A 27480-nucleotide genomic window follows, 5' to 3' on the forward strand; every position below is an offset into this window, starting at 1 on the left:
GGCTGTGATCACTTGCATCAGTTCTTACACTCAGTGGTGAAGTTGGTGGTTTTCCTAGAGCTGATGGTTGAGTGATACTCACAGGAGTGAAAGATCAAGTAGCTCAACAACATTGGTGGCCCGTCAGCGTTTCTGAGGATCTGGGAATTTCTGGGCAGCTGCAAATACCTTCAGTTGTTTTTCCTTGATTTTGACGTCTTATTAGAGGGCTAATTCTTTCCAAGGCCAGGTAGGTTTTGGGCATTGGAGTGTGCAGGTAAACTCTAAGAAGGCCAGAGGCAGGAATGATACCACCGGGTGAACAGCACAGCTGGACAGTGAGCAAATCACACATCCCTCCACTGTGCACTTCCATCAGAACTAGAAAAAAAATCAGAAAAGTGCAGTGACATTTCAGCTGTGATATTTTTTACAGTCTTGTATATTATTTGAAAACAGCAACTACTTTGAAGGATGTTGTTTCTGCTGGCAACAGTGTTTGAAAAGTCTGAAAAGTCTGAAGATGCTTCCAGTGGTTAAACGGGGCAGGAGATCTCTGGGTCATGGTGCTCATGCAGTTTCCTTCCATGCCTTGAGTATCTTACTCATGCCAAGGAGTCAATCCTTGTGGTACCTCTGTAAGGCTGAGAAGCTTCATGGCCATTTTAAAAATGGGGTAGCTCACAGGCAGAGGGATAGATGGCTGCTTTGGTTACATGGACAGGCGGTGGAAGAGCTGTGTCTCGACCCCACATCTCCTGCACTGGTTGTGCTCTCAGCAACCCAGTCTTACAAGCGCATTGAAGCTATTTGCCTGAAGAGGCAGAACATGGCACAGAAATCCCAAATCTGACACGGAACTCTAGACCACATTGCTGTGCGACATGATTTGTCTTCAAGTAAAAGACAGGTTTCCTTCGCATACAAATGTTGGGCCCAAGAGGGTAATAACTCTTCAACAATGTAATAGTTTCTGTCTAGTTGTTTCCTAAATGAAAAGCATTCTGCTGTCAGTGCTTTGAATGTCATAAGCCATCTCACGCATTGCAGTCATGCAGGCTGGCTAGGTGCCCCTATTCTCCAAAGAGCTAAAATAACATCCAGCAACCATTAAGAAATGCCATTCAGGTGCTGATGCACCATTGGGTATCCATTCTCCTGCTGTTTAAGGATAGTTGTTACTGAGGCAAACTTTGCAATGATGTAATAATTTACCAGAAGCCATTATTACTGACATGCTTTTTCTCAGCATTTTCTTCCCTTCCATCACTGTTAATTGCCAGACCCCTCTGCATCAATAGGAACTTTCTTCTTTTCATCATTCATCCAGCAGTGTCACCGCATCGCAATCTATCATCTTGGAAGGCTTTGCCCAGACAATTGATAATGGCCTGTAGCATCATTTTTAGAGCATGATTCTTCCAGGATCCACGAATGGGCCAGAGCTTGTTCTCTGGCATTAAGGTTTCAGAAGAAATGCCATCTTCACCAAGCCTTTTCACACGACTAGGGAAACGGGGATTAATAAGCAAGTAAGTCAATATTACTGGGCCATTAAGCTGACACAACCCCTCATGTATTACTATCCCTAGAATTAGGGAGGGTTCCCAAAAGAGGGCTGTAAGCAGGGGGTTATTTCACCCCGGGTGAGCGCGGTGGTACCAGCGTGGTGCTGCAATGTGATTTTTTGTCGCTCCCTAGTGGCAGGAACAGAGGTCTCCTAGTCAGCCCCGTACTCCGCCGCAGCTACCGTAGGTGTTTCAGTGGGAAAATAGTCCCTCTGGACTACCTGCATAGTCCTCCAAAAACACAGGAGCACTAAGATATGCATGAAGGCCTATAGAGACCTCACCCTCCACAGCCAGGCCTCTAAGGTCTCCCAGATGAGGATTTTGGTACCAAAGCAGAACAGATGCTCATTGTCCCGTTCTTCTCCTCCAAAGGACTGATTTGCCTACTCTGCCAGTGCTAATGAAAGGCAAACTCTCCTACAAGTTTCTTCTACTGATTTTCCAGTATTCATAGGTGTAGGTTACAGGCATAGGCATGAAAATTTAAGTCAAGCCTTTCCTGACCAACAGACACAGCCAGGCAATACAAGGGAAACGTGGAGAAGGCTACAAGATGTCCTGGGAGGCTGGGCAAAGTTCACGTTTTTGAATATGACCAGGTTGGCATAAAAATACCTCTTCTTCTACTATATAAATCATTTCTTCTTAACTCTTAGCATATTCATTAATCGAATTGGAAGGGAGTTTGCAAGTCAAAGTCTTCGCCTATATGCATAAGTCATTCTCTGTGGAAGTCAGTGGAGCTAAGCCAGTTTACAGGGATAGGCGCCTCATCCTGTAACTCTGATTTCCTTGTCAGCATTTGTGGTATTTGCATGTAGCTAAACGAGTGAACACGATGAGTCAGTCACCTCCTAGTAGTCCTACTGTGGCGTGATATTGCCATCACTGCCTGCCTTTCCTGCACCCTGATAGAAATAGGTAAATTTGCAAAACACCAGCAGTAAAAGCGTGTATTTGCACCACTCCATAGGGTCCATTTCAATACTGATGAGCATGGCCAAGGGTCTGCCTGGGGAGAGCACGTCAAGCTCTTACGGCTGATTCTTCAGGTATCTATCATCAGGGAGACTCTGGTACTGCAATTGCTGCAAAATCCTCCCAGGAAACATCCACAAACCTCCCCACCCTCACTTCAATGATGCTTTCTTGTAAGAAAGTCCCCAGCGTGTTTTTCTCAGTGCAGAACAAATGAATTTTCCAAAGAGCAGATAAAATGGGAATGGCTCCATGAGCCCATGTGTGTAAGAAGTGTTACAGAGATATGATTCTGCTCTCTGCTGAACATCCATTTTTCTGAGCTTTCATTGCTGCCTGGGATTCTCATACTGGGCACGGATCTTTTTTAGCATCAAGCACAGTTTTCACTTCCAAGAAAGAATTCTCTATTTGCTGACCAAGAGGGTTCCAATATGCAATGAAAAAACAGACATCAAGTCTTTTCTTCAGTTTCGTGATTATTATTCAGGTCCTGTGCAGCACATAGACTAGTGACCACATTTTCTTTTTCAAGGTGATTTATGAATTTCACTTAATAGCTTTCCACAACATCCCTCTGAATAATTGCCATTATCCCAGCTCTGAGCTGTGGAGTGGAGGAAGATTATGTGCCATAGCCAAGGTCACGTGCAGTCACTGGTGGTCGGAGAACAAGAGCATGTGGTCCCTGTGCTGAGCTCAGACCACTTCCATTTCTCTTTGTGGTATGTTTTGTGCCCTCATTGCTGACACATGTTGCATAGTTTGGAGAACCGTGGTGGAAAGTACAGCTATTAAAAGCAAGCCAGTTTTGCTGCTATACATAACCTTCTTCTTATCCCACATAGTTTTGGAAGGTTAGCTTAAAATTATCAAAAGGTGCCACAATTTTAGATGCCTTGATGCTGTCTCTGGGACTAGATAAATTAATATTCCTGAAGCATCATCTTATGTGGGATGTGAAAAGCCAACAAGGGCTCATTTCCCTTCCATCTAGTGTCCTTTTTTTTTTTTTTTTTTTTTATACCCGCTTTGAAGGGAGAGGGGAATAATTATCTCTTGCTTTTCGGGGCAGCTAGTAATGTTACAAACTATATGGCTGCTTCAAGCCTTCATGTTTTCCTTCCGACATATAGTTACAGGTTGTGTCCATGTCCACGCTCTCAGTCTTTTTTCTGCTTTTTTCTTTTTCAGCCTTTTATGGGGGACAACTACTGTGACTCCATCAACAACCGAGCCTTCTGCAACTATGATGGTGGGGACTGCTGTGCCTCAACAGTCAAGACCAAAAAGGTAGGGATGCCCCTTTCTCTTTTCACTGGGAATTCCTTGCTGAGTGCTCCTTTGCACCTGAATTATTTTTTTTTTTTTTTTTTTGGCTGGAATAAGAAAGGTCCAAGATCTCAGAAAGACCTTCAGTCCAGGCATCAGCTCACCATAGGCACCAAGTTCTTGTGGGTTCATTTTGAAGTTCTCTCTAGGTATACATGTGCATTTCTCATCATAACCCATCTTACACCTGTGCAAGGCAGGTTCTTAAATAAACTGGTCAGAGACATTTATTCATTCTTATTGTAAATAAACTCTGGCTTCTCTATAGGCAAAGGCTGGCTCCCTCCAAAACCCTGGGTCACGTTCATTAGCAAAGCTGCATCTACTGCTCAGGAGACCTTCACCCAGAAACACCGAGAAGGGTATATTTGCCCATCCTGATGCCCACCCTCAATGCTCAAAAGGGAAACTAAAGGTTAGGAGTCATTAGGAAAAGAACAGAGAGAAAAATGAAAGCTTCATTGTAGGTGTGTACTTTGATCTGTGAGTACCTGCATGCGTGTGTCAGTGGGACAGAGACCATAGGCATGGTTAGTGGCAGAGATTTATAAAAACATTATTTAACAGGAGGATGCTTGGGAAAATAAACCCCACTGTTTCTTATCACACAGCAATAAGGGGATGAAATGGTAATTATGTGGAAGCAGGATCCAAACAAATGAAAGAGGGTGCTTATTCACACAGTGTCTATTTGAATGATAGGATGCATTGCCACAAAGTGTTTTTAAGAACAAAAATATATTTGAAGTCCAAAAGAGAATAAACGTATCGGTGAAGGTTAGCTCTATCAGTGGCTATTAAACACTGTGATCTGGATGCAATTTGTGCCTCAGGAATATCTAAACCATTGACTGCTTGAGCCTGGGGAAGGATCCCTCCACACATCTCCCTGTTTTATGCTGCTTTAACACCCATTTCTGGCCACAGTTAGGGACAGTGACTGGAGCAACGGTTTGAAGCACTACATTTCATATGTTTCTAACCTGGATAGATTTTGAACTTGTTTCCCAAAGAAATGAAAGGAAATTTTAGCCTCTGACATGTGAGATTTTTACGTTGTCTTCAAGATTTGAGTGTAGATCTGAATGAAAATCCAGCTATGTTAAGTATTTGATGTATCTCAATAAATAACAACATTTGAGGGAGCTTGGGCTTAGCATATGACATCATCCATATCACCCATCTGAGGAAGAAGGTCCTTTCTACCGCAGCTGAGGTACCAGTCCAGTCCTTTCTAAGACAGTTTTGGCTGGAGGCTCTTTTCCTTGGTTCAGCCAAAGATCTCTTACCAGTACAGCACCGTAGGTTGCCTCTGGCCCATCTGGGAACACTGGCGAAGGGAAGTGGACAGGTCTCGGCAAGCGGAAAGAGTTTATTTCTCCATGGGGGGAAAGGTAGTTTTCCTAAATGTGCTTTTTTTGGGGCAAATTTCCCCCCATATTGCTGTGTTTCTTTGCCAGTGGCTCTGCAAGCCAATGTGCTGGGAGGGAAGCATGGGCAGGTGAGCTTCTGCTCCCCAAAGGTGGAGTAGGGCATGGGGAGCCCCTCCGGGGCTCTCTGCTGAAACAGCCACTGCAGAGACAAGCAGGGTGAGAGGCAGCAGCTTGTCTTCAGTGTCATCTTCAAGAAGAGATTGCCATCTCTGGCTGATTTTCCACCTCCTTGGGAGGAGCAGCCCAGGGGCAAGCACAGCTTGCTCACTGACCTCACAGGCCCACCAGCTGGGAGGGCAGAACTGGAAGTGCCCAGTAGCTCAGCATGGCATTGGTCTTTACAACAGCCTGCCTGGGAAATTCATCTTGCTGCCTCCAGGCTTGAGAGCAGAGGATGAAAAATCCCAAGAGGTGCCAGAGGAGTGGAAGTGAGGTGACTGGGAGGGGACTGACCCAAACCAGCCCCATCAAGACAGGAGCTAAGGGCAAAAAGCATTGCTGGGTTGGGGATGGGAAGGACAAGGGATGTGAGTGCCAAATGGAGGGGGAGAGGGAGAAGATTAAAGTTTGGGAGCAGAATTTATTGCTGGGCAGGGAGTTGAGACAGAGTGGGATCTGCACAGAGTTGTGAGCACTTACCAGCCAGGCGAGTCACGCTCAAAGTATCTGCCGCTTCGCTGCCACCCAGAAATGAAGTGACCACCCAAGAGGGGGAAAGCACTTTGTAGCCCAGTTGGTTACTGGTGTCTGTGCTAAAACTGCCTGATGCAAAGGGCAAGTGGTTCAGAGCCAGGCAGCTGGTCATGAGTCTGATGCACTTCCCCCGTGGAGAGGGAGATTTTATAGCTTTTTGGAAATAAGTCTGCTTCTACCGACTTCTCTGGGAGCTGTATCTTTGTGACTGGGGGAATTCGGTTTGCCCTGCTTTGTACTTTAGAAACACCCATCCTAGAGATCACGTAGTCTGAGGACTGACCTGTGTTGCCCATTGCTTCCTCGGCACACACTCAGCTTCCAAAAAGTTCTCCTCTCTCCCAAAACACCAACAACATCCCAGGAGCTGAACAAGGCACTCGGGAGGAGTGAGAAAACCACCTTCTCCTGGACCTTCCATGCCAAAAGCAAGAGGCTAAGTCCCAGTTTATTACATTTATAGGGTAAAGGGGGGAATAATAACCCAGCCGGCAGGGCTGCAGGGTCAAAGCCAAGGAGGCGGCAGGCACCACCTCTCTGCCTGCAAAGCGGCCGCCGACACCTACGGCAGCAGCCGTGGGGCCACAGGTCTCAGCTCTGCGAGTTATTTTCCCGTCTGAGGCCTTTGACTGAGACCAGATTTCAGGCAAGGCTGTTCAAATACAGCCCTCCCTTTGAAGAGGTTTATGAGTGGAGCGTTACAGGAGATATTCCAAAGGGAAAAACAATGAAAGGTGAGAGAAAAGGGAGCTGAATAAAAATACTCCGCATACCAAATCCTTCCAGCACAGTTTGCCACCTACTTAAAAAGGCACATTTTTAAAATACACATTGGGTGTAAAAGCCAAAAACCTGGAGGAGACACAGGGAGGGGTAAGTCCAGCTCTGTTAATTCCAATACCAGATGAGGATGTATTTTCATACGGTTGGAGAAAGAGCGAGACACATGAAAGAGACTGCTTTGCTCCTTTTCTTTCAGGGTTACATACTATGTGGCAGATGTGTCAGTCTTTTAAAGCCCCTGCAAGTTTGCCCATAAATGTCTAACATTTATGCAACACCTGTTTTTCTCCCAAAATGTCACAGGACATTTTACAAGCTTTAGATTTATCATCTTTTCACCATTGCAGCCACTGCTGAGGTGACACATGGTTCACATTTAACAGAACATAGCAACTCCTCACATTATTTTAGGAAAGGGCTGAAGATTAACATTGCATCATGTGAAGATTCAGGAGTTAACAGTCAAGTAAGAGCTGGCTTCAGGTCTTTAATGGCCATGAACTGTCAAGACAAGTTTTACTGCAATCCCACTACCCTCCCAAATGCACTTTCAGCTGCACGCAATGCTGTGAACCGGGCTGCGTGAAAGCAAAATTATTCAACCCATGTTCACTTTAATTCTGAGCCCTCTTACTTAATGTGAGATTTTGCACGCTTCTGTTTTGTTGCCCTGCAAATGCACAAGAGATTTCCATGCAGCGGTCACTTAGGCTGTGTTTTCCCTTTGCATTTGAGTATTAGCAGCAAATGACCTTGTGCATTTCTGCAGAGAGAGGGGAACAGAGCAGGGTGACTTATCTGACCAACCACTGACTAATCAGCGCTGCTGCTTAGATAGGAAATAATGAGTATTTGCCCTGCACTGTTCACAGTCAGGCTAGAGAGCTTAAAAGAAATCATTAAAGGCCTCTTTTGAATGCTACAAATGACAACGAATAAATTCAGTCATATTCTGGGCATAAATTTGAGGCAACTGCAGTCAGCAAGCGAGAAAAAGAGACATTCATCAGCTTAATTATTTGTTGTGCGCTAATTGATCAGCGTCCCCTGGCAGCGGGCAAGCAGCCAGGGCTGGCACAGGGTGCAGTGTCCCCCAGGGAAGCGGGGACGCACATCCTGTGGCGCCTGGCGGTGCAGCCCCAGGCAGGTGGGGAGCAGGGGGCGGCGGGGTTTACACGCGGGGCAGAGGATGGGGGGCCCTGTGTGTGACCCGGGAGCAGCTTTGAGAGACAGGAAGGCCATTGCCAGCCAACCTCCAAGGGAGGGAAAGCTTCTGTTGTGTGTCTGGAGGGGATAAAGTCTTCCGTGAAGGACAAAGCAAAATCCCATCTCCTTTTAATCTTCCTGCCCTCCTGACCCAGCACAGGTTGCCAGCTCCCTTCTGCCTGGCTGCTGTAGGAAGCTGCTTCTTGCTTTGTATCCTGCCGTAGATAAAAGAAGATACTTTTTTAAAAAAAAAAACATTAAATACGTGACACTTGCTAAAGTGAGAAAAATAAATAACCTGGGCTTAACTGGCTGCCTCGGGGCTGGCGGCTGCCTGCGAGGAACCCCTGGGGTGTGCGGCATGGCGGGGTGGGAGGCGATAGCTGTATCCCGAGTCGTTTCAGGAAATCTCTCCAGTCGCTGTTCTCCTTCACTTCTTTTCTCTTCCCCTTCCCTTTTCCAAGTTTTCCCTGGACAAGGCTGTCTAGAAAGGCCTTGCAGAAATCAGAAATGTCTCTCTTTAGGCTCTGCTTATGTACTTTGTTCAAGTCTCAGATCGCAGATTTGCTTAGTAGAAGATCCTTCAGTCTGGTCCCTGCAGATTTCACTACACAGAATGTGCCGTTTTAAAATTCCTCTAACTTAAACCATTTGAAAGGGCAAACTTTCATCTGTCTCTCCTCTCTGCTTTTCCCTTTTGTCGCATAAAGGGTAAACCTACAGCTCCCATGAGAAAAACCTGTCTCACTCAGTTATCACTCAGGTTTTCCCTTAACCACTTTGCCCCGTAGCACTTAGAAAAGAAAAAGAAGAATCGTCCTGCCCCTTCAGCCTCTTGACATTTCTGTCCGACACCTTGGAGAGGAAAACCAGCAAGTGCCTCAGCGGAAAACAAATGAGGACTTGCGGTAGATAGAGGACCGTGTGGGATTCATCCAAAGCTTTGCTTATCTAAGAGATAGGCAAGTTATCAAAAACTCTTCAGAGACTTTATGGCCGAGAATTCAAGGCCTAAAGAAAGGAGCTTTGAACTGAGGGACTGCTGCTGGCTCCAGCAGGGATTTCCAGAGACTGTCCCTGTCTCCCCAGAAAGGAGGGTCTGCTGCACTCCTACCCCTAAGACAACAGAAATAACTACTTCTTAGCATTTTGGAGAAATAAGTGCCTTCTCCCTGCTCTCTAACTGTGACGCAAACCTGTCTTGGGGCATCTCAGACCTTGCTCCGATGGCAGAACATGGGTTTGAGGCAGTGCGTGCAATTAGCAACCTAAGTGACCACCTCGGCTGAGGAAACTCGGCTTATCCGGAAGCATTGGTGTTCCTGCCATGCTGCTGCTCCCAACGACTTGAGTGTCCCCAGCTGGGTGTGTTTGTCAGCTCTATAATTAGCTGGTGAGATAGGATGAATGGTGGGTGACACGGAGGAAGGAAGGATACAATGCGGGGTGTTGCTTCATGCCCCTGGAAGCGGCTGAGTGCCGCTGCGTGCTCCAAGTGTGCTGGTTCGTCCAGGTGTGAGGGTGAACTTGCTCACCCATGAGCTGTTGGTCCCAGCACCGGTGGCTAGCTGTTTGCTGTGTGAGGAGCCTTTTCAGTCATGGTTGGTTGGGATGGGAACTTATTTTGGGGCTCAGAGCTTGGTTTCATAATTGTTTAGGGAGGCTTTTCAGGCAGTGATAAATTAGAAGCAGTGATGGTAGCAGCACGTCGTCTGTCCTGATAGAACGTTCTTGGCTTCAAGGGACATGGGGCTTCCCACAACATACAGCATTCCCAGGGGACGTGCTAGCAGAGGGTGTTTGCTTTGCTATCCGACCTCACTTCATTAGCAAGTGTTACAAAAACCAGCGAACAAACCTTCCCTGCTCCACCGCCAGCTATTTGGCCTCTGGGTGGTCTGGCTCCTATTAAATCTTTGGTGATTATTTAGACTAATTACATTCATGTTTGCACAATCAGTAGCACGAGGGTAGGAAGCACAGCTGATTGCTGAGCAACTGAGCTCCGTGTGGTTTGGCACATGGGCTCGCTGTCTCCGCTCAGCGGGCAGGCGGTGTTGTGGGGATCCGTGCAGGCAGGGCTTTCCCGGGGATCCCTGCTGGCTTTGGGCCATCCTTCTTCCACCAGATCTGGTGAGGCTGCTCCTGATTTACACCCGATGGAGAGAGAGAGGAGCGTCTGTTGGGTTCAGCTGAGCTACGTCTTGTTACACCACATTTGCTGGCTTTGGCGGGGGAAAGCCAGGTTTATGGCAGGGCAGTTAACAAAAATTCAAGCCTTTCAAACTCTATGTGCTGCATGGAGAGGAGGTTTCCTATGAGCTTCATCTTTGCCTTTCCCAGGCCCTCTGGAGCGGTGCCCTAGGTGTGAACCTGCATACCAGCGCCCAGAGTTAAAAGGGAGCTTGTTAATTTTGTTCTGTTATCTCAAAACAGCCCTGGTGGCCTAAATGCCGAAAACCACTGAGAAGACCCTTACAAGATGCATTTTTGTCCCACAAGGGCCTTGTCAGGGAACAAAATACTCCCCGGCATCTGAGCTGCAAGGGTCTCAGGAGGCGCGGGGCTGTGACACTCAGCACAGCCTGCCACGCTTATCTCAACACGCCGCGCTCGCCCGCAGAAGCTCTGTCTGCAGTGGGGCCTTCCTATTTCCAGTTAGGCCCATCTGGGAGATTTCGCAAACACTTCAGGGCTGAAATCTAACAACAGGCTGTTTCCCAACACTTTGCAGCCCTCCTCCCCTGCTTCCCCTACTGCCTCCAACCCAGGCCCTTCCCTGGGCCTGATTCTGCCTGTCCTGGTGCTGATGTGAGACAGCTTCAAGTGTGCTGAGTGGGAGGTACAGCCCAGTCAACCTGACACAGCCCATGTGAGGGGTGAGCTCCCACCCTTTGCAGAACTCTTTCCCATCCCTCCCTGTACCTGTCTGGGATTTCTCCTGTCAACATTCCCACCAGTTCCCTACAGGCTGGCCTTTCTTAGCAGGGATCTGTCTTGGGATGTCACCAGCCTCTTCAGATAGGTGCTGCATAATGAGGATTTGTGGCCTCTCACTCATTTCTTGACCTGGCTTCTGGTTCTGCATTGCTCTGTTGTACTGTTGTCTTTGTTCCCATAGTCAGGAGCATGGTGTCAAGGACAAACGCAGCCCTGTTTCCAAGTGGGAGTTTGGATTTTATCCAAGATCTCATCACCTGGCATGGGAGAGGATGCTTAGGGCTCCCATACCTTTGTGGAGAATGGAAGTATGGGTTCATAACGCTGTGCAGCATGGGTGGTGAGTTGGTTGAGGTGGAAGTGTCCCATATCTCCTGTGCATTATGCGCCCGATGCCCGTGCTAGCCTCCTGCCTAGCACAGAACCCTACACCTGCTGCAAATGCTCCTTTAGGTTCAGAGCAGTGTATGTCATGCAGTGCATGTTCCTGGGGTGACGAACATTGGTTAGGTTGTGTCTGTTTTCTCTTGAAGATAGACAGGTCTGTGGTCCAGCGTGGTTCAGGTGTGACCCACATTCCCCTCAGTGCTATCAGTCCATGCCATGGCTCTGTTCTGGATTGTCTCCAGGAGATGTGTGTGTGTGTGACGTGTGTGTAGGTGTACGGAGCTGTGTTCTTCAGTTGTGCCTTTTTCAACCTACTTTAGTTAGTCTGGGAAGACAATATCCTGCACTACATCAAAAGACCAAGCCAGGCTCTGAGCTTAATTTTTAGCTTTTTCTCCCTGCCCTCCTACATATTAGCCAGTCTTTCTACAAGGGAAGACAGATGTAGGTGAAACACAGAACTTGGTGAGTGGAAGGAAGAAAAGCCAATTCTTTAGTACTGGCTTTACAATGGGTATATCTGGAAATTTCAGGACAGGTCATATATTCTGTTAATTAGTTGGGCTTTCACAGACCTATTTAAAAAGAAAAAAAGCAGTTAATCTTGGAGTATGTATATCTGGGCTCCACACTTAAATGGGCTATCGTTCAAAAAAGGTTCAGCATTTATTACTTCTAGCACATCCAGCAGCTTTATTCATGGCTCTGCACTCCAGAAGGCTACCACTGCATGCGCCCAAGGCAATAGGCGGTCCTTCTTCTAAGGAGTCTTATGGTTTCTGTGAGTTGGGTACTTGTGACAATCCTAGAAGATGCTGTTTGGGGACTAGATTCCCTAAATACCTGTGGAAGTCGGGTCCCTGGGGAATTCAGTTGTTGTAGGTGTTGTTTAAAGTGGAAACCTTGTATTACTGCTAAGCATTTGCAGAATTTTGTCTGGTCTAATGTGACTGTGAATGTGCTCATTACCCATAGAAATCTCTGCCTTTTCACATAATAGAAAACGCATCTCTGGAGCTCACTGCCATAAGAAAAAACAATTCATCTATCTGGACAATAGCACTGTAAAAATTGAATTGCATGAGAAAACTCTGTAAGGGACATAAAGTGAATAAGGCTAATCTGATCAGGAAGAAACCCTCTTACACTCAGGCTACCCACTGCTATGAAGTTCTGCTGAGCCATGAAACTGCTCTCGGGGCCATGGCTCTGTCCCAGGGAGGCTTCTGTTCTTCTGTCCATGACCACTCTTAGGAGACCAGAGGGTTTCTAGAGGACAACATGCAGTAAGACGTTTCTTTTCTAGTGGCCCCATCTCACCAGAAATTGGCCACAATATAGGAGCTCTCTGGTCTCTTACGTGCACATTTGGATCAGGTTGCTCCAGTGCTGAGCACACACTTACAGTGACCTGTTAGAAAGCAAAGGGGAAAAGCGGGACTCAGAGAAATGGGAGGAGTGGGACTGAAGAAGGTAGGTCACTGCAAGGCAGCCTCAGACTCGTGCCAGTTTGGGTTTCTAAGGCCACTGTTTCAGCACAGCCCCCGGAGTAGGTTAAGGGAACGTGAACTGGTAGTTTGGAGACACAGTTGCGCAGGGCTTCCACTCCTGGCTCTGGTGTTCCTGCCAGTGAAATGGCAGCATCGCTGGATCTTCATGCCTGCGACACGTTTTGCTGTCCCACTTACATGGACAACAGCAGAGGCCAAGTGTAGTAAGATGTCACGGCTGTTTTCAGAAACGCCAGAGTTGGCTGTGTGGTTGTCCTGTGTTCAGCGCAAAACGTGCACCCACCTTCCCCGTGAGCCTGCCTCTCCCTTGAATGCAGGGGCCACTGCGTCACCTTTGTTAGACTCTCACAGACAAACGCAGTGAATCCAGGCCAGGGAGAGGAAAGAGTCTGATCAAGACAAATGAAAGAATCAGGTTCCCAGGTCTCGCCTCCAACTAGTAGCTTCGTTGTATGACAGGGAGGATTTTTTAAGTCAAAATCATTGCCAAATGCAGATTGAACTGAATGGTTCAGGATAAAAAAAATAAAAATAGGGGAAAACTCCAGACAAATGTTTTGTTTGAGCATTTTCTAAGTGAAATAAGTTTTTATTTCAAGACATAACTTTTGCTGTGAAATAGTCTTTTTCATTTGGATGTCTTGGAGAGAAAGGTCAAACCTGAACTGTGGCAGATAACCTAAACCAAAATGTTTACTGCTACACTGAACAGAAAAAGACAATTTTTTTTCATGTCTCTTTTCTTTTTGCCTTTCCAGTATTTTAATTTAGTCATTAAACAATCCCTCCTCAGCCTCCTCCCCAAACCTCATTGTTTTCAGACTTCTCTATTTCCTATCTAAGAATATTCATAACACTGTGATATGAGACTGTCCTGCTCTGGCTGGCTTCTGTTGGATCAAGTGACCATTAAGCTCCTATTGTTTTCTGCAGTTTATAAACTTTAGTTTCCAATTATTTGATTTAATTTGTTTTTAACTTGTTGGACTTTCTCTTCTCTTTGCAACCTCCGCATTTGGACAACTGTAGATCCAGATTATTCACTGGTTGGTTATTTAGCTCGTAAGTCCCCCAGGGCATGGCTTGATGAAGAGTCATCACCTTATTCTACCTGGAGGGCCAGGTCTTCTGGGAAAGAAGGCAAAAGCAAGGGGAGGAGGCTCTCTAAATCCTGATTTGGTGATGAGCGTTGGCTATTTAATGCCTCTGTCAGCATGTCCCTGCCTTAGGCTCCCCAGTTGTGAAATGAAGATCCACACCCCTCAATCCCATCCTTATGTGCGTCAGGAGAAAGGCACGTTAGAGATGGACATGCAGGGACACGTATGGAAGGTCTAGGTGGAAATGACAGCTATGTGTTCACGCACAGTGCTTGGTCCACATTCCTAGATGTGCTGTTGATGATGCCTAGGGAACAGGCAGAGCCAGGCTTCATAGCCTGGAGAAACGTGTTCATGAAAGAGAGATCAAACGTGGCAGCAAAGCCAAGGGGAGCAGCTGGAGCGCACGCGTGCAGCCCTCTCAGGGAACATTTGAACAGGTTGTGGCACTGTCTTGGAAGTTGTGTAGAGGGGAATGAAGTCATTTGCTCTTTCTGTGCAGATGGGAGAAATTCTTGGGAATTCACTTCAGGGCAAGCGAGACAGTGTCCCACTGCCCCCCCCCCCCTCCCCCTCCCCCCCCTTTTCTTTATGTAAACACTATGATGCAATAGTCCAAAAATCAACTTCCACTAGCCAGGCACTGCAGGCTATTGTTTCAGCTCCTTCCTACGCTTCTCCAGAGAGATCATGGACAGATGACGGATCATGCACGCAGTCTCTCACTTGCATACCTTTGCCATTCCTCAGTGCCCATTAGCTGCATCTCTTGACCTTAAACACCACAGGTATTTAGAGAAGTCTCTGCTGGACTGCAGCTTCACTGACTTGCTACATACTGCTTGGTTCAGTTCCTGACGAAATGAAGCCAAGAACATTTATAGTTAATACACCAATGGACATAGGCAGAGCAGCAGCACCCAAGCCATAGGGCCCTACTGCAGGATGATACCCTACAGAGGGGGCATTATGGCCCAGGGGTAGGGTTCACCGAAACCCCCAAGCTGGGGGTGGGTAGGACCCAGTAGCATTTGGTGATCATTTGAGTTGGTCATGTGAGATAAGGGTTTTGTAACTTTGCTGTCATGTAGTGTTTGCAGCCTTTGGGGTAAGGATAGCTTTTCAGAAGAGGCTGGCAGTGTAATGGGATGCCAGCATCTTGGTAAGTACCCCAAAAAGCCCCAGGGTTGCCTGAGAAGTACACGTCTCCCCAGCCAGCTGTGTTCATGTGCTTGATGTGAACTCAAAAGAGTATCTCCTGACCAGTAACTACATGAGTTGAACAGGTTCTTCTTTACACTTTTCACAGCCTTTCTTATGGACAGGTAGCTCACCTGAGTCCTTGGTGCACCACCAGCTCAACATTACAATAAATCACTGTAAAAACAGGACATAGATGAAAACTGCAGCTAATCTCTGACTATGTCACTACAGAGATCTTGTTTGTTCTCCTGGATGCTGTAGGTGTGTTCCCTCCTTCATGTCTTTGTGTCTTTGGTTTCCTTCCCCAGGTTACTCCTTTCCCTATGTCCTGTGACCTACAAGGAGAGTGTGCTTGCCGGGACCCCAACGCCCAAGAGCACAATCAGAAAGACCTCCGTGGCTTCAGTCTTGGGTAATGCCAAGTGACGTGGAATGGAGGACCACACTGCTCAAGGCAGGCTAGGAGAGACACCACATCCCTTTTGGTATAGTTTTTAACATTTAGCTGCTCAACTGGATGGCATTTCTGCACCAGGGACCCTTAGAATTCAACCAGTCTGCCTTTAATTTTTGTCCAAGGAGAACTCAAAGTAGGGGTTTATGTATTAACTATATCTTAAATAGTGATGACGAGAAACAACCAACCAAGAGTCGAGAAGACTTTCATGTATCAAAACAGCATGTTATGCCCACCTAATTTGAACAGTTCATATCTAGATGCAAGGCGAGAAACAAGCTATTTATGTACACATATTTATAGAAATAAGTAGAGAAAGAGAGAAAGAGTGAGAGATTACATTCAACGCAAAAACACTTTCCCCTCCCCAGCACTCACAACTCAGATCGTTCACGGAAGAGGCTGTGCTCTTGGAGGACTCCAAGCTGAGCCTTTTCTGATGCTGAATGCCAAGGTATCGCATGCTCGGGGCACTGAGGTTGGGGGGGGATCTCCACAGGGCTGTGCCTCTTGGCAAGTGACTTGCCAGATGCCCAGCCAGCTCGAGACATGGGATGAGTCTGCTCCTCACAGGAACGCTACTTCCAGCCAGGGAGCTCAGCAGACTGAAGTGGCCTTTCTGTACAGCTCCTCCTTCTCCCCTTGCCCTCAAAAAGCCAACAAAAAGTCCCCTTGTAGCCTACATGCAAGCTGCAGGGCTGCTGGGATGTTTCTGTGTGGAGATGGGCAGGTGGTCCCATGGTGGAGCCAGGGAGTGGGGAGTCTAAGGACTGGCATCAAGGAATGTGGATGATTGCTTCTGAGGAGCAGAAAGGGTAACTTGCGCCTGCACTTGTCATTTGAGCATGTCTGCTGCTGCTACTCCTGCTGCTATGTCCCATACAACTAGTTTCCTTACCGTGTCAGGACAGGGTGAAAAACAACCCCATGCAACCAAACAGTCTGCCTTAAAGCTTACCTACAACCTGCCTTTCAAACCCTCTGGTCTCTTCCTCAGCATTGGGGCAAGAAAACAGGACACCAGCCAGCCAAAGGAATCTGCTTTCTCGTTTCCACCCAGCCAAGTGGTTCTCTGGACCTTCTCCACCCTCCTTTGACAGTGGTCTATATCTAACAGCCACTTCATGCTCCTGTTTTCTCAGGAGAGGGGAAGAGGAGGAGGAGGCACATGCTATGGGGAAAGGACTGCAGGAGACAGTATTAGAATTTTGGCTATATTTATCAGTATTAAGCTTCCAGGCCAGTGGGTCAGACACTTTTGATAGATCAGGAGCTTAGCTGCTTGTAATCTTCCAGAAGGAAGGGCATTAGCTGCAGCAGACCTCACAATTCTCTGTCATATAGCTCCATCCTCCTGTTTCAGCCCAGAGGGGAACATGTTGTACCAGACCCCTGGGGACTCATTTCATTGTAAGGTTCATCATGATGAGTCACTGAGATGCCCAGGACATCTACTGCTGCCACTGCTGCTACAGCCCATCCCACGGAAGTCCCAGAGAACTTTCCAGTGTGGCTTGGGCTTTCCTCCTGCTGCTTCAGGGTCCTGCTAGGAAGAACACACATTCAAGAGAGCATCCTTCCAAATGTTAAGTCTTTCTGTTCCTTGGGACTCTCCTGACATGTACAATCTACAGGTAAAGACAGGTTGGAAAGATTATTTTCCTACTTCTGCTTGATTGAACATATAGGCGCTGGAGCAAGGCAGAAGGGTAAGGAGAGGGGTCATTTAGGTCATGCAGACAAATGTAAAAGTGGGTAGGAGAACTAGAAATGGAAAACTGACAGAGCTGTAAGGTGCAAGGAGCCAGGCTCTTGTCACCCACTGTTGGGGTTGTTTCTGTTGGAATTAACCAGAGATGAATCTTGAAAACTAACATGTAGAGGCCTGGAGAGATGATTCTCATAAGAAGGTGAGGAGCTCTGTTTTATGAAGCTCCTAGTTATTCTTGGAGAAGTCCTGGCCATGGGAGCTGTGCAGATGGCTCTACCCCACCGGGCAGGGGTGGGGTGGGGTGGTGGGGATGCATGTAGAGGACAGGGAGGCACAGTGGGATCAGGGCTCCTTCCATGGAGTCAGTAGAACGTCCTCCAGTGTAGAGACCAGTGGCAAAACTGGGCCTGGGCAAAACTTCTGCTTTTGCCCCTTGCCATCTAATTAATAATGGAAGTAAATAACTGTGAAAAGGTTGTTTCCTTCTGGTCCCTTCATCCTCCCCTTTTCTGTTGGCAGTTTGTTCATGTGCCAACCAGCCCATCAGAAGAGTCGACAACCTCAAAAGCCTTTCAGATTGCCAGCGCATCATGTCCTCGATGCCTGAGCTATTTTGGCATGACCTCCCTGCTCCACCCCACCTGGGTTTCACCCTCACAGGGAGCCTCAGTTCAGGTCCTGTGTGCATCCTGATGGCAGCTCAGTTTGCAAGATCCCCTTCTCAGTTACGCAGCTCTGCATGGAGGAGATTTTTCATCTGCTTTTCCCACCTAGGACATTACCCAGGAGAGGCAGGTCTGTACAAGCATTATTGCCACTTGCTGCTGTGGGCTCCCAGGAGCTCAGAGCCCACTGAGCTCCTCTGCCTAGCCACCACCAGCCTCTGCTCGCCGAGTCCGAGTCCTTCTCGCCTCAAGGGTGACAGTGGCCTCTTGCCAGCCCAGCCTCACACCTCAGCTTCACTCCTGCAGTCCAGGGGTAATCCAGTTCCCTTTCCAACAGGCAGGCTTTCCATGCTGATTTTTTTTTTCTAGCTGCCATGCTGGCACTGTCCATCTCATCCAATGGAGCTGATGGAACCAAGAGCAGAAGAAGTTCTGTTCTGTGTTGTGTCAAATTCAATAGCTTTTTTTTGTTTCCATTGGGAAAAGATTGCATTGGGGCAAAGCTTTGCCCTCTGCATTTCAGGTGCTGTACCATGCACCTGGCGGATGCGCAGAGGGGAGCTGTGGGGCATGGACACCTGCTCAGCTGTTATTCCCCTGTGCTCCAACCCTGCGGCAAGGCCAGCTGGATGGCCTTGTAGCTTCTACCACTTTAAGGGCCTTGAATGTCCAGTGGAGTACCTAGGAAAGACTCTCCATGCCTGTGATGGCCATTGGGTGGGAGTGAGAGGGACATTATCCACCATCTCCACCCACCAAACTAGTGGTGTAGGACAACATCAAATAAGTTTGGGGGAACGGGAGAGGGTGCTTATGCTGATGAAATTTAGCTGCTCATGAAGTCCAGGTCACATCAGTGCCAAGATCTCTGTCACAGACAAGGAGCCAAGGCTGCACCCTACCTGGGCCACCAGCCAGCCTCTTGGCTATGGGTGGTGTCCACAGCCAGCAGGGGAGAAAGCTGGAGCAGAAAGCGGTGAACGGTGCATGGTGGGGTGGGAAACTCCTATCAGCTGCTACCCCTTTCCCTCCCCACCCTCTCACACAGGGGCTGAGCTGGTGTCCTCCTGCTTTTCTTGCATCTTCCACTGTCCCCCCCCTAGGCTGAGAAAGGAGGATGGCACCAGAGGACTCTTGGAGTCGGGTTCCAGCTACCTCCCTTCCGGTTTTGGTTTCACTTGGTTGTAACTGTCGGTTTGTTCTAGGTTTTACCTGTGTTCAAGAAAAAGAAAAAAAAAAGGAAAAAAAAAAAAGGAGAGAAAAAAAGAAAGCCCAATAGCCAACAAAAGTTTCTTGCTGCAACTGATTCAAGTGGGGAAAAAAATAACAAGTAAAGCTTTACAGAGAGGAAGAAAAGAGAAAAAAAAAAAAAGAAAAAAAAAAGAAAGGAGAAAAGAAAACCCGCATAATCCAAATTCAAGAAGAGCAAAGCCTATTTTTGTGTGTTCAAAAAGAAAACACTGATTCTGCCAGCTGAGTAGAGAGCTAGATACTTAATTGTAGATTTCCCTAGAAGTACCGTGAGGTTTTATAACATTGTCTGGTTTTGTTTTCCTTGTGCTTTGTGATAAGTCCAGGAACTAAGGCTAAGGTATTTTTTCCCCTGGCATACTGTTGTTTGTGGGGGGAGGGGGGGTGGAGGTTTTTGGGTTTTTTTCCAGATTATTTTTTTAATTGTGTGTTTGTGCTTATTTTTACGTTATCCAACTGTACATACGCATTTAACCAGTATTTCACTGTGCTCTAATTACTGCACTCAGAAGCACTGCACAGTCTGAATCCCGAAGAGCTGCGAGACTGGGAGTGAGAGGGGGAAGGAGAAAGCTGCTACATGAGCAGACAGGTGATTCCCATCAGTGGGAAGTGGGGTGCCGACCATCCCCTTCCCACACTCCAGCCCATTATTTCCATTCAAGGCCAAGCTAGAAGACAGGAGGGTATAGGATTAAGCCAGCCGACGCTGGGATGCTTGAAGGGTTTTCAGAGCTGGTGATCTGGCTGTTGAACTTTTCTGGATGCCATGGAAATTCCCAGCCTTTGGGCAGTGGTTTGCCCTTGCCTGCCCAATCCCTGGATGCCCCAGTGAGAGTTAATGGGCAGGTTTGTAATCACTGGGAGAGGACCATATACCGGGCTTAGATACACTCTTGGTATCTTTGTGGTTGTGGGCCCCATTTTGGTCTCAGTGGTGCAACTGAGCTGATCTGTCTTGCGTTTCTTCCATGTCATGTCATCCCATCCTCTGGGGAAAGCCACCTCCCTGCCGGGGACACAGGATCACCCCTGCCTCCAGCTGACCGCATGTGTTGGGCACACAGGAGCCCTGGGGACAGTCCCCTTGCCACTGGAGGACCTTGACCACTGAGTTAAGTGGGAGTGTGACCAAAACATCAGCAGGAGCAGGTCCAGGTGGCCCAGGATGTATTTCTTTGGAGCTACGGTCAATTTGGGTGACAGGGATTTGGTGCTGGGCTGCTCCTGCCACCTGGGGAACCGGTGTTCCAAACCCTGGTCATTTCAGCGGGAGCAAAGTGAGGCTTGACGTTTTGTTTCTGTCTTAGTTTGGCAAACTGAATTTTCCCCTTTCCACCTGATCTACATATCCAAGATTCATCAAGAGTAATAACTGCTTCCTCTGAGGCCAGAAATAAGAGCTTGGGTTGGCTTCAGGTGTCAGATGAAGAGTCTTGGTGCTACTTGTTGGTGGCATTAGTCCTGTTAGGTCAAGATACGGAGCTAATGAGTCCAAGCTGTCTTTGGTTCCCATTTTGGTTTGGTTTAGTCTTTTGGTTTTCCCTTCATTTGGTGAGGCCACAATTCAGCCACCAGTTTCCATCTTCTGAGTGCAAAGAACCAGGGCTTTAACGAAACATTTCACCAGCAATTAAAGAGGGAATTGGAACCATTGCGGAGTTTGCATTGTACGGCCTCTGTAATTACTTACCTGTCTGCAGATGATCGGCTGAATTTTGCTCCCATCAAGTCAACAGAGGGTTTTGTTGTTGTTGTTGACTTCACTGGGAGCAGGATTGAGCCATACTATATATATAAATATATATATAAATATATATATGATATATATATAATATTATATGTGTAATATTATATATATATATCAGTGTAATATTTACAAATAAAACTGTGATCTCGTCTAGAGAAAAATGTATTCATATTACCAACTGCTCTTCCATATTTATGTATCATATTGTATCTTTTTATTATTGTTATAATTATTATGATTATTAGGGTTATTATTATTATTATTATTATGGAATCTTTCTTGGCACCTTTTGGAAGCCACGTCAACCAATACTCCAATGAAGTGCTGAGGATCTATTTTCACAAAAATTCTACTGGTCTACTGTATAAAAGAGAAAAGAAAAAAAAAAAAAAAAGAAACAAGCAAAATACAGTTCAACCCTTAATTCTGTACCTCACGCCTGTACGTTTGCTGCTCCAATTTCGGGTTTTATTTTGCGTTCGTTTGTTTTTAACGGATCTAATTTAAGTCTCCAAGCAATATATAAAGATGTAAATAGTAAAGCTTATTTATTAAGATTGTCATCTTTTTTAATTTATATTTACACAATTGTTCATCTAATTTATTTTTTTTTCAATACAGTTTTTAACAGTTGACCTTTTTTTGGTTCATGATGTTTTTTAAATCATTTTCACAGAATTTCTTTATACAGGTTTTTCTCTTTCTTTTAATAAGCAACAACTTCCTCTGGTCTTTCAAAAACAGGTCATGTTTCACTCAAAAAAAAGTTACGTCAGATTCATCAGAAATATTTTGCCATTGTTGATTCCTATACCCTAAAGTTCTATATTATATAAATATATAATACCTTGTATGCTTAAATATTTAACTATGTGATTTTGTATATATCTTCATACACATGCTCACACACATATGAGGGTTAATGTCCCCAGATGTTGGGAGAACAGAGAATCGGAAACACAAACAATATAAGCTTGTATTAAAGAGTTCTGAACTGGACCGCTTGCTCTTGCCACGTCTCCTTTGCTTTCAGTTGAGCCAGCCCCAAGCATCAACAGGTACCTCGGGGAGGTGGCGAGTGTGGCTGTGGCTCCCACATCTGGCTGCACAGCTGCATGGGCCACCCTGTCCACAGCTCCCGCTGAGGTCCAGCACTTTGGTTTTGGGCAGGGGTTTTGAAAACCGTGGTGTTCCGATGCGTCCTGATGGGAGAGGGTGCAGCAGGTGGAGGGAAGCAGTGCCAGCCAGAGCAGTGTGTCAGCCCAAGAGCCCATTTCACCTCCAGTGGGTTTGGTTCTGCCAAGGTGGCTCAGGTCCTGCTTCACCTGGGGGTGCCTGGTGTAGGTTTTGGTGTGAGATGCTTGAAAATGTAAAGGTTGGATGCTTTTAATTTTACAAAGAACTATTTTTTTTCTTTTTTAAGTTGTCCATGGTCTCTGCTCACCCCCACATCACATGCAGAAAGAACATGGTCATCCAGAAAATGAGTCCCAGTGGGAATTTTCCTTGACTTATGGGTATTACCTAGGAAGGAAGGAAGGCTGAAAGCTATGTGCAGCTACAGATCCAAACATCCCAATGCACAAAGCCTTTGGACACACAAGAAAACATACAGATAAAGATAAGGCAGTCTCCAGTGGTCACTAGATAGCTGGGCTTGCAGTCCCCCCACGCCAGACCACAGCCTTGTAAGGTATGCGCAGAGTGCACACGCACGGCTGGTGCTGATAAAGCCACACACAGAGACACACAGACACGGACACAGACACAGACTCTCTCTCTCAGCCAGTCCTGGTCCTGGCCCCTCCTCAGAGCTGGCTCACCTGCAATGAAGGTGCAAGTCTTTCTGTGAGGCTCTGCAACCCAGAGACAGCGGTTCGGTCGGTGCAGTGGTGGACACATCTCAGTTGCACGCCCACAGGCAGGCAGAGGTCCAAGAAGACTGGGGTGAACTCCAACCACAGAGCTGTTGGTTGTTGCCAGTGTGTGAAATAGCCTGAACTGGACTAAGAAGCTTTCGGTCCTTCAACACCAAAAGTGTGGCTTTTCGCTGCTACCTCAGGTGGCTGTGGAGAGGAGGGTGGGCTGGAGGAGCTGCAGCTCCAGCAGAGCCTGCAGCAGCCCAGGGCTCAACCCTGCACATCTCAGGCAGCCCACCTGCCCCCAGCCAAGGGCAGCTTCCCTGGGCAATGATGTTAACTATCATTAATGGGCACGTCCTTTGGCCCTGTTATGGCCCACCAACTCTGCAGATTCTTCCTCCCTTGAAGGCTTTGCCTCCCCTTGCTCCCAGCCACACTGGTCCTGCCACGTTGCCCCGCTTTGCCAATGGTACCCCCGCACCGTTACCGCGCTAGCAGGACCCCTACACCAGGGCCATGGTGTGGGACCCAGCTCAGACCCTGCTGTGGCAGGCAAGGAAGGGACTTTATGCTGCTGTACTGAGAATATGTATTGATTCAGCTTGCAAACCTGAACTGATTCAGCATCAACATCTCCAGACCTTGAGGATGAGCATGCAGTCAGGATAGGTACCATTTAACCCTGGCAGTTACTGACCTCCGATCCTAAAGAGAGCATTTCTAACCCAGTTAACTCCCAAACTCATTGATGATTTAACTCCCCAGGAAAGCCCCGGTAAGACACAGAGGCTGGGAGCATAAGCAGAGGACAAGGAGGGGTTGCATGGGGGAAGGAGTGTTAAACGCCAGCTATGCTTATATTACACATTTCCCTTTGCAGCTGCTTTAGGCAGCGCTGGGCTACAGTGCCAGCTAGCTCTGCTTGCCATCCTGACATAGTTACAGTACTGGCTGCTACCACCTTGGCCCTTATAAAGCTGTGGCAGTAATACCATAGTGCATAAACAGCCTGTGGACTGAACCATAAATGAATTCCATACCACTCAATCTATGGGACATTTGGGGGCAATAGATTGGGATGAGAATAAATTAATTGTTGTTGGTTTTTTTTACACTAGCATAAATGAGTCAGTAAAAAAATGTTTTGCATTTTATGCAATATGTTGAGCAGGGGGAGAGAGAGACAAAAAGAGCATGAGTAAGAGCACATCTCGCTTTCTATACCATCCTTGTCTATGGTCAATGCATTATTAATAGGGTATAAGCAGATCACAAACAGCCCTATCAATAGAACACACTGTAGATAAAAAGGTCCATAAACAATGTATTAAATGGTTTGTGTCTATAGCAATAAACAAATCAATTGTCTCTGTGTTGAACTATCTATTAAGCATTAATAAGGACCTTAAGACGGGAGCAAGCCATAAAGGCAGTGAGCAGCGGGCAGCTCGTTGCTGCTGGGCTGCACTGGCTGCGCTGTGCTCAGCTCTGCTCCTCCCGCACCGCCACAACGACCCCAGTGCCAGCAATTGAAACGCACAGTCAAAACAACAGCTTCTCTGCCCAGTTTACATGTCTGCCTGGAAATCAATCACTAAAGAGAGGGAGAGGGAAAAAAAAAATAAAAATCAATACATGCAGCGAGCAAGGTCCTAAGCCACTGCCCTGCGAGATGGCAACAGGGCTCGGGGCCACCAGCAAACATTAAATCCAGCTGCACCCCAGCAAGGAAGGCAGCTTTCATACCTCAGCCCCGTAGCAATGACGCCAGTCACCTTGCTGTGTGGTGACCAGCCCAGGAAACCTCATGACACACTCAAAGTCACCCAGACTGGGCCACCAGCCTCTCCAAGAGACCCACGTGCTGAAGTGACTGCAAGGGACTTGTGGCAGCAGATGCGGTTCCCGTTGGCTGCTTTAAATCAAAAGGAGCTGACTGCATTAATTATATATGAAAGCTGCGGAAATTGCTCTAAATTCATACGGCAAAGTCCTCTCCCAGCTGAAAGCCACAGCTTCTCAAACAAGTATGGCATTGGTAATTGTGGTAATGGGAAAATGAAGCTGTTAGCAACTTTGAACAATTTGGAAAAAAAGACACAGGCTTAAAAAAAGCTTCCACAGAAAGACCGGAATATAAAGGAAACTACACACATAACAGAAAACTACTTTCCATGCAAGCAAGGGCATCTGAAGAGTGAATCACCAGTCAGGTGTGTACGCTGGCAGGTGCGTGCCCATATGCTCTCCTGCTTACACACACACACAGAGGCACACAAACCCAGCAAACAGTTTCTGGCCCGGCACTGTCGTTCCCTGGGCTTGTTCAGCCTGCTTCCTCACCTTTCCAGTTTTGAAGGCACACACCTGGGAGGTGAAGAAAACTGAGCAGCTCCCAGACCAGCATTCTGCTTTTTGCTGCTCATTAACTACCACAGCACTACGATGGCCCCAAATTTCCCCTCTGCCCTGAATTTGAATAACCACTGCCCACATCATTCAAATCAACAACTGGCCGAAGTTCACTGATAAAATGTAGCCAAAGGGCCAGCGTCTCAAATCTGTTTTAAGTACAAGTGAGGCAACAGTGTGTCAAAATAGTTTTAAAGGTCTTGAGAATATCTTGGCTGACTTCTCTTGGGACTGGGGAGGGTCATTAGTGGTTAAACCCAGATTTTATGAAATTATTATTTTTTTCTCAGATAAAAAGTTATTCACAACTTTCTGATTGTTTTACTTAGGATGAATGAAGAACTAGCCCAAACAGCAGCATGACCACTTCTAGCCACCCTCCTGCCCTGCTCGTAAGATATTATCTGTCAGTTTACCCATTTATAACTCACTCTCCCACTCATATACTGTTTAAAAACGCTTAAGAGCCCATATATAAGCTCACTGCTGTTCCTCTTTATAATCATCCAGCCCACAGAGATGAACCAACTAATGCTTCAGGTTTGTTGGCATTTTTGATGAAAGAGTTGAAATATGGGCATGGTCCTGGCTGAACAAAGCCCAGCTCTGTCTTTGGGCACTCACCTTGTAGCACAGATGTGCTCAAAATCATCAGGTTCTTTTCAAAATGTCACCCTAATAACATGGTCTTTCCTGAGCCCTGGCGCCTCTGTGTTTCCATAAGGCATGAAGGCTCCATGCTACAGTGGCTGCTAAATGGGCTTGGGGAGACAGGAGGGTGGGCAGGAGCAGGGGAGGGAAAGGGAATCCTTTCTAGTGCAGACTTCATTAATAGTGCAATACTCAAACTTTCCACCCAAGCATTTAAAGACTGCGGACCCGCACAGCACTATATGAATTGCCAAAGCTGAAGCACACCGTGCAAACTCCAAGTGTTCCTGAAGCCTTTGCAGCTCCTGGTGCCCTCGGAGCACAGCCTTGCTCGCCCCAGCCCAGCACTGTGAATGGCACTTGCAAGGCCAGTGTTGCCCAGGGCATGTCCCCTCACCACGGTGGGAATATGCGCTAGGGTCCCTCCTGGATTAACGTCATGGCCACCAACACTGGGGGAGGCAGACAGGCCAAGTGTGCATAAAAAAATAAAATAAAATAAAAAAAACACACAAAAAAAATCAGAAATCTTTTTTGCTTTGTGTCTCGCAGTGCACAATTAATTAATGTTAGTGATGCTCAGCTTTTGGAGAGCTAATCCCACCTCTGGCCCAAGAGGTACAATGTGCGGTTTACATCTTCCCAACAGAAAAAAAACCATGAGCTCGCAGGCCACTGAGGCACCCTTCACATCGCAGAGCATTGTCGTGATAAGCATCAGTGTTACTGCCGGGCTTTGTCCAGCCCAGCCCCACCCCCCCACCCCCCCCCACTGGGAGGACTGGGGCTGCCCATGCTCTGGCACTCCCTTTGTTTCTTCCTCAGCCTCGCCAGAGCCTGCCTCATCCAACCAAGAATTAAAAAGGAAAAAAAAAAAATTAAAAGAGGAAAAGCAGAAACCAAACATATAAATAAAGGAGCAAATGCAGCACTTGATTCTGGAGGCCTCTGCCGTGGGAAGAAGCTGTCCCAAAGCGGTGTGTCATCAGCAGCACAGCAACCCAAACAATCAGCCCCTCTGTGCACCGTGCCAGCTGCTGCCTGGCCTGGGACAAGGGGGGACAAGGGTGGTGGGGAACAATGGCCATGGGGACAATGGGGATTGTTCAGGGCTGCTCTGCTCCCCAGGAGGGACAGCCCACAAAGCCCTGGGAGGGGACCTGGGGCTGTCACCAGCTCTGAGCTGCCAAACAGGCAGCAGATTTGGGGTGTCCTTACGAAGGGCATGTGTCTGCTGGGATGGACACGGAATGCTGAAAGTGGCAGAGCGTGTATTTGTTAAAAGGAGGAGTGTGAACACACCTACAGAGAAGAGTGAGCAGCCTCTGCAGAGGAACCACCTCTTGGTGCTGAGCTGGAGTTTATTGGGTGCTGGGGAGTGCATGGATGGTGCGAGTAGGGCTATGCTGTGCAGGGAGCAGCGGCCACCCTGCACTCACGCACAACTGCTCTACTGAGCCGTTACCTGCACATGCACTCACTGCAGAGGCACACAGAGGAGGTTGCTCCTTTTGACCTGAACTCATCCTAAAGCTGGTGACTCCATCCAGGGGCCACTGATGCCAGGTTCCCTGCTTCATGCTATCATGCAAATAATTTCAGCTT

The 27480-nt window shown here is 47.3% G+C and overlaps 1 protein-coding gene and 1 long non-coding RNA gene across 2 annotated transcripts in view; one reads left to right on the forward strand and one right to left on the reverse strand.

Annotated features, from left to right (window-relative positions):
* PAPPA (pappalysin 1) overlaps positions 1 to 21949 on the forward strand; it is a 184496-nt gene extending 162547 nt beyond the window's left edge. Inside the window, 2 exon segments of the mRNA XM_055720189.1 lie at positions 3723 to 3821; positions 15425 to 21949. Coding sequence (XP_055576164.1) covers positions 3723 to 3821; positions 15425 to 15532 — 207 coding nt within the window. The 3' untranslated portion in view covers positions 15533 to 21949.
* LOC129736773 (uncharacterized) lies at positions 21224 to 26443 on the reverse strand. The gene is made up of 2 exons (XR_008733820.1): positions 22774 to 26443; positions 21224 to 22474 (listed from the first exon to the last, which is right to left on the reverse strand). It is a non-coding gene; the product is annotated as an uncharacterized LOC129736773 (long non-coding RNA).
* Between the last annotated feature and the right edge of the window lie 1037 nt (positions 26444 to 27480).

This window comes from Falco cherrug, chromosome 9, assembly GCF_023634085.1.
Source record: "Falco cherrug isolate bFalChe1 chromosome 9, bFalChe1.pri, whole genome shotgun sequence".
NCBI classification, from domain to species: domain Eukaryota; kingdom Metazoa; phylum Chordata; class Aves; order Falconiformes; family Falconidae; genus Falco; species Falco cherrug.